At 31.8% G+C, this 6,854-nt stretch overlaps 4 protein-coding genes across 4 annotated transcripts in view; 3 read left to right on the top strand and 1 right to left on the bottom strand.

Moving 5' to 3' along the window:
- Positions 1–1,149, top strand: part of LOC108756309 (rac GTPase-activating protein 1-like) — a 3,266-nt gene extending 2,117 nt beyond the window's left edge. The window contains exons 7-10 of the mRNA XM_018500032.1: positions 77–309; positions 386–671; positions 743–915; positions 990–1,149. Coding sequence (XP_018355534.1) covers positions 77–309; positions 386–671; positions 743–915; positions 990–1,053 — 756 coding nt within the window. The 3' untranslated portion in view covers positions 1,054–1,149. The remainder of the gene's footprint in view (positions 1–76; positions 310–385; positions 672–742; positions 916–989) is intronic.
- A 309-nt stretch (positions 1,150–1,458) lies between these two features.
- LOC108756202 (tyrosine--tRNA ligase, mitochondrial) lies at positions 1,459–3,199 on the top strand. Its single transcript, XM_018499823.1, has 3 exons — positions 1,459–1,777; positions 1,890–2,785; positions 2,847–3,199. The coding sequence occupies exons 1-3, from the start codon at positions 1,638–1,640 to the stop codon at positions 3,194–3,196; spliced, it is 1,386 nt and encodes a 461-aa protein (XP_018355325.1). The 5' UTR covers positions 1,459–1,637; the 3' UTR covers positions 3,197–3,199.
- Positions 3,200–3,384: 185 nt separating this feature from the next.
- Positions 3,385–5,149, bottom strand: LOC108756177 (guanine nucleotide-binding protein subunit beta-like protein 1). Its single transcript, XM_018499787.1, has 4 exons — positions 4,794–5,149; positions 4,234–4,412; positions 3,821–4,154; positions 3,385–3,735 (listed from the first exon to the last, which is right to left on the bottom strand). Exons 1-4 carry the CDS (start codon positions 4,935–4,937, stop codon positions 3,427–3,429), a joined length of 966 nt encoding a protein of 321 aa, XP_018355289.1. The 5' UTR covers positions 4,938–5,149; the 3' UTR covers positions 3,385–3,426.
- A 93-nt stretch (positions 5,150–5,242) lies between these two features.
- The window catches only part of LOC108756178 (sorting nexin-14-like), a 3,869-nt gene continuing 2,257 nt past the window's right edge, over positions 5,243–6,854 (top strand). The window contains 4 exon segments of the mRNA XM_018499788.1: positions 5,243–5,495; positions 5,566–5,854; positions 5,942–6,325; positions 6,468–6,848. Coding sequence (XP_018355290.1) covers positions 5,413–5,495; positions 5,566–5,854; positions 5,942–6,325; positions 6,468–6,848 — 1,137 coding nt within the window. The 5' untranslated portion in view covers positions 5,243–5,412.

The raw sequence follows: 6,854 nt of genomic DNA on the forward strand, positions 1-6,854 counted from the left end.
GATATATTATTATAATTTCTATGTCAAAACATTTTAGCGTCAATATATCTTCATTAAATGCCATTTTCATATGCAGGGCACTATAGCTGATTACACACCTATAACACCACCCATGGTACCTTCCATAGTAGTTCATTGCATTAACGAAGTTGAATTACGCGGAATGAACGAGCAGGGATTATACAGAGTGAACGGAGCAAAGGTAGATGTCAAATGTCTCCTGGAGAAGTTTTTGAAAGGCAAAGGCGCCCCAAATCTTTCTAATGTCGATATTACAACTATCTGTTCTACCTTAAAAGATTTTCTTAGGTATGTCACCCGAAATATATTCTATATATAAAGAGGATGCAATATATACATATATATTTGAATTTATATTTTATAGAAACTTACGTGAACCGCTGATCACTGTCGGTTTGTTGGGAGACTTTATACGTGCGACACAAAAGACGGATAAACAGGATGCTGACGCTGCTCTTTATCAAGCAATATCAGAACTGCCACAACCGAATCGAGATACTTTAGCCTTTTTGATATTACATTTACAGAGAGTATCGAGTAGTGTTGAATGTAAGATGCCTATTAGTAATCTCGCCAAGGTCTTTGGACCAACTTTAGTCGGTTACATTTCCAAGGAACCATCTATCAGCGATATTCAGCATCAAGTTGCGGTAGGAAAAATTTCTAAATGCGCCATTATGACTGATACGGGAAATATAACGTAATATATTTCACGTTCTAGATAGTAGAGAGTTTACTTCAAATTCCATCCGATTATTGGGCAACTTACGTGAATCCTACAAACTCGAATTACATTTCTACCCCAAAACCGGGAGAATTGAAACATACGCCATCTACAGAATCACTTCTCAAGCGTAGTATCTCTCGCGGTTTCTTCACTCCTGTCGCTTCTAGGTAAGTATCGCACAAATAATAATTGTGTCTTACCTATATATTTTCCTTATTTTATATTTCACTTGTATTTACAGCCGCACTTTTATGAGGAGAAACAAGAAATACTTTGCTACACCGCCATCTAGAATAGGATACTAATATATAAGCAAGTTTATACATTTGTTATATTATACACACAATTGTTTGGCCTAATATTTAACATGCTTATATGTATTCTTTTGTAAATATACTAAAATAAATGCAATAAACATCTTGATTAATATTTATCTCTTAAAGCAAATCAACAATCTAATTTAATTTATTAAATTACAATACTTTCCCTTTTTTAATAAGGAGTACTTATTAATTTATTTCTTTTAATATGTGAATTTAATATGTATATGTCCAATCTCATAAAATTTTTTCTAACATGTGTAATACTGATATTTAAATAAAATCTAATTAATATTTCAAATAAGTAGTTAATATTGTTATTCAACTTATTCAGCACTAACATCTATGTATACTCATTGTGCTATAGTGTTAGTGAAGCAGACTGCAGAGCGGCAGATGCTGCATTATTTGAGGTTGGAATCGACAGTGTAAACTTGAATTGCGAATGTCACTGATCATATGAATTTACGTTCGCATATTTGTATGTAGAGATTTCATAACGAAATTTGAACTCTCTGAAGTTCGAAGATAATAGTTCATTATTTTTAAAGTTACAAATATACAGCAAAATGAACGTGCGTTCTTTATTAAGGTTAAACTCCATCGTCGGAAACGTTAATTTTGATAAACGCAGATTTTACTGCAGCAGAAATGTATTGAAGCTTCACGAAAGGGGCATGTACGAGGATATATTTCCCGATACTAGTACGTAAGTATACTGAATTATTTTTTGTATTACTTTAACTAATAAAAATGTTTATAATGCGTTACACATCTCTTAATATTTATATTAATTTACATCTTATATATTTTTTTAATAGAAATGAAATAGTAGATTTACTGAACAAATCATCCCAATGTGTTTATGCTGGCTTTGATCCAACAGCAGACAGTTTACATATCGGCAATCTACTCATCCTAATGAATCTTTTACATTGGCAAAGAGCAGGACATCAAGTTATAGCTCTTGTTGGTGGAGCTACCGGTTTAATAGGCGATCCTAGTCATAGAAAATCTGAACGCATCGAAATAGAAAGATATGTAATTGAAGAGAACATCAAATCTATTACAAAGAACATAGAGACCATATTTAATAATCATAGATACTACTTTTGGAAAAAGGAAACGGCACTGAAGCCTCTAATTATAGTAAACAATTTGGATTGGTATACAAATGTAAATGTCATTGAATTTATCAAAAGTATTGGAAAATATTTTCGGATGGGCACAATGCTAGGTAGGTCTTCTGTCCAGGCAAGATTAAATTCTGAGACAGGGATGAATTTCACTGAATTCACATATCAAGTATTCCAAGCAAATGATTGGCTTCAATTGATGAAAAATTACAAGTGTCGCTTCCAAATTGGTGGTAGCGATCAGATGGGTAATATTATGTCTGGATACGACCTGATCACGAAAAGTATGCGAAAAGAAGTTTACGGTATAACGTTGCCGCTCATAACAGCTGAAGGTGGAAAGAAATTTGGGAAGTCTCTTTTGAATGCGGTGTGGTTATCTCCAACGAAATCCTCAAGCTTCCAATTGTATCAATATTTCATCAGAGCTAAAGATTCCGACGTTGAAAAGTTCTTAAAACTGTTCACATTTATACCGTTGAATAATATTACTGAAATTGTAAAGAATCATATGAATGATCCAGAGCAGAGAAGAGCACAGAAATTATTAGCGGAGCAAGTTACACTTTTAGTACATGGAGGTAATTTTTATAAAAAATTCTGTTATTGTTATTATTTATTACATACTGTAATTTTTTACAGAGGATGGACTATTGGCTGCAAAGCGTGCATCTGCAGCATTGTATGAAAAATCAATTGAATCATTTGTAAGATTAAATGCATCGGAACTAATAGATGTGTTTGAAGGCGCAACTATAGTAGATGTCTTATCTCAGCCAGGAATTACCATATACGAGCTAGCAAAAAAGGCAAAATGCTTTAAAACTGATCGTGATGCTGAACGAATCATAACAGCAGGTGGATTTTATGTAAATTATCAAAAAATTACTAATTTAAATGAGGTAATTGTACCTGGCATTCATATACTAAGCAATAATGTATCATTGTTGAGAGTTGGTAAAAAGACGTATCATATAGTTCGATGGCAATAAGATCATATAAAAACATATGTACAGTTGTATAATAAACAATATTTTAATACTCTAAAAGTTCATGTAGTGATTATAAACGCAACAATTTCCTCTTTTAATATACACGAATATTGTTATGGAAAACTTATTAGATCATTTACAATAAACTATACATATATATACAATATAAATATTTGTATATTCCTCGCTTTGTTCATACATACAAAATGTATTTACATTTTGTGATTTTCCTAATTATTATATATATCCCACATAGATATGTAACCATCTTTGCCAGTCGCTGCCATTAAACATTTAGTATCGTAGGCCTCGACCTTACATTGTGAATAAACAATGTCATATACACTTGCTCTGTGTTCTTTTAATATTGCAAGTGGCCGTAATTTCTTCCAAGAGAATAACATCATACGTCCGTCCCAACATCCAGCCGTGACAATCTTTTTATCTGGTCTTACAGAAAGAATGGATATGCCATTAACATGCTCCAAGGATCTTGTACATTTGTGGGATAAAGTATGATTCGGCAACATCTCGAAAATCTAAAAATTTGTAAACATAATTTACCAACGCCAGAATCATATATCTTTTTAGACAGAGTTATGAAAATCAATTTTTGCAGTGTACCTCCAATTTCTCTGACGCACTGCCAAGGATGCCTTGCATCAAAGAAGCGTCAAAATCGAAAGTCATTGGATATTGTTCCACAGTAAGAGAACTAAGAACATCATTCTTTCTCATATCCCATAACAATAGTTGTCCACTCTCGTAAGCAACTAGAACGAAATCATTCACATCCCTCAATGATTTCATCGCCATTACAGTACCTAATTTATTACTGTAGGACAGTTTGGATGGATCTAATGTCGATTCTACTTTGAACGTTTTTAATGATAACGTCCCTACTACAGAACAATCAAGTGGAATCAACACTGCATCGTTCTCGGGTAATAATTGAGATCTGTGATACAAAATATTCATGTTAATTTTAACAGACTCATTTATTAATATACTTATAACAGATTTATTTGTTAACGTACCTGCAAAAACTGCAATATTCATAATTGATGCTTTTGTCTAATATCCAGTTTGATTCATTCATTTTGTACACATCAATTATTCCATGTCTTCGTTGTACTATTAAGTCAGTCTTGTTAGTTATATGTAAATTAAAACATGGACTACATCCATCTGATAATTGATATTTTATCCTGTTTGTCTACAACATAATAAAAAGAATTTAATTCTTTTTAACAAATTTCAAAGTTCTTTTCTGCATGTTTATATTAAGAATAGAATATTCCTCTCTCATGTTGTATAAATTTTTATTAAATAACCCTCTAAGCTGATACCAAAATTTGTAACACAGTTACACTGATACTAGGTGTGTTAGATCCCTTTAATATATGTCGATTAAAAGACACTAATTAATTTCAAAGAACCAAAATAATTCCTATAAAAAAGAATGAATACTAAATTTATTTTAATAAGAGTAATCTAAATTTGCAGATGTAACATAAACAAAATTGAATTTATAGCTCCGAAGGATTAAATCTAATTATTTAAACTGTTATAATTAAAAAAAAAAACAAATATTTACCTTTAAATCCCAAATGTGTACTGTGCCTTTTCCATCACCAGCATAGAGATGCTCGACATCAAAGTTAATCGAAAACAATAAACTATGCACATTTTCATCCATGTCGCCACGCAATAGAAATTTTGGGTCCGGAGGTCTCGACATTGTTGCAATCTTGTTTTTCTTATTAAAATATCACATACAAAATCCAAGAGAATCTACAATATATCAGACATATTAAGATAATGCATCTATATAGGTTATATCATCATTGTGTGTTCTGATAACAAAGTTCCTCAATCCGCTCTTGAATCATCACACGAAAATATAAAATAAAATCGACCCCTTCTCTATGTTATTCTTTGTTTTCTTTCGCCGCAATCCACTAATTACTTATTGTATTTTAATTTCAGAATACTTGTAAGGGCGCTGTAAACAACTGTATGTAATTGTAGAGAGTGTAGAAGTGTAAACTGGTGTAGAGTCGCCACTTGAAACTGTCAAAGCGATAAAAAAGACAATTTATGAATCGAGAAAGAAAGTATTTTTTGATTAAAAAAATGACTTTGTGATAACGGCAAGAAGAGTTTTACTAAACACAAAATTGCTTTCTGCAATATCACTATTCAACAGCGACGAAATGCAGGATCTGTATTTTTTTAGTGCTGCAACATCGGCGATTATTATTTTACTTGTCGTATTTATTGTGATTGTATTTAATAGGTAAATAACATATTTGTCAATAATGTATATGAATCACATACGTGAAATTATTCTATTAATTTTTTCACAGCATTCTGTGGGTGTTTATCGTGATTAGTATTTATATGATTGCCAGTTTTTACGCTGTTCAGTTAGTACAATGTGTTGACAGTTTATTGACGAGGTACAATATTATAAATGAACAACGCGTTTACGATTTGCTGACGAGATTCAATATTATAAGTGACAAGTTTATTGCAAGATATGAAATTAAGGATTCATGTAGCGTCTGCAGTAAGAATACTTGCAAAAGGCATAAATTGTTACCGCATTCGACCAAAGTCAAAGTACCAAAAGACTTTGATCATGCATTGGAGCAAGTAATTAATAATTATACATTTATGCATAATTTACTATCACTATTCTGTATTTGTTGGCAAAAGGTATATAAATCTGTTGTTTTGTAGCTTCTGGAAGAATTACTCCAAATGTATGTTTGTACTTGGTACTCGGATATTTCAACTAATGAAGCTTTCATACAACAACTACGTTTAGCTATAACAACAGCAGCAAAGAATATTACCATTCGATTATTACGTGCAGACACGGCAACCCTCGCTTTTGATGGCTTGATTCCTTTGGCCATACAACACGCTCAAGATTGGAAAGCATTACTCAAAATGCCCATATCTGAAGTTGAAATGCCTCAAGATTACATCGGGAGTTGTTTGAGCTCTAAAATTCATCCAGCTGCTTATTCAAGAGAAGCTGAGTTGAATTATTTACGGGGTCTAGTCACCGCACTATTACCACATTTATTACCTGCCATACATGTCTCAACAAATAATAAAGTAATGATATGTTCTTTCAAAATTTACTCTTTAGCTTTTATTATGTAGCATATATATTTATGAATTTGAGAGATTAATTATGTACACACAAGCAATTAATGTAACATTTCATACACTTCTTTTAATTTATATGTACTTTTAGGTGATACTTCGAGAAATTTTGGCAAATTGGGTGCTATTGCCAGCAATTGATGCACTGGCAGATCCAGAAAATATAAATATGCTAGTGACATTATCCACTAATCGTGAGACTACTCTATCTAACGCTGCAGAGACTATTACTGTACCAATACTCCAATCCTGGGTGACACTTCCAGAAATGCATTCACATATCACACACAATTGCTTCAAACCATCTTTAAATGAAATTTTAAATGATCCTGAACTGTTATATATGTTTATGCAACACATCAAAGAATCGGGACCTATGAATCTTCTTCAATTTTGTTTAGATATTGGTATACATATTAAATTTTTGATATAATTTAATACAACTTTTTTTAATTTTATATATATATATATATATATA

The sequence above is a fragment of the Trachymyrmex septentrionalis genome, unplaced genomic scaffold (assembly GCF_001594115.1).
Source record: "Trachymyrmex septentrionalis isolate Tsep2-gDNA-1 unplaced genomic scaffold, Tsep1.0 scaffold97, whole genome shotgun sequence".
Lineage (NCBI taxonomy): Eukaryota > Metazoa > Arthropoda > Insecta > Hymenoptera > Formicidae > Trachymyrmex > Trachymyrmex septentrionalis.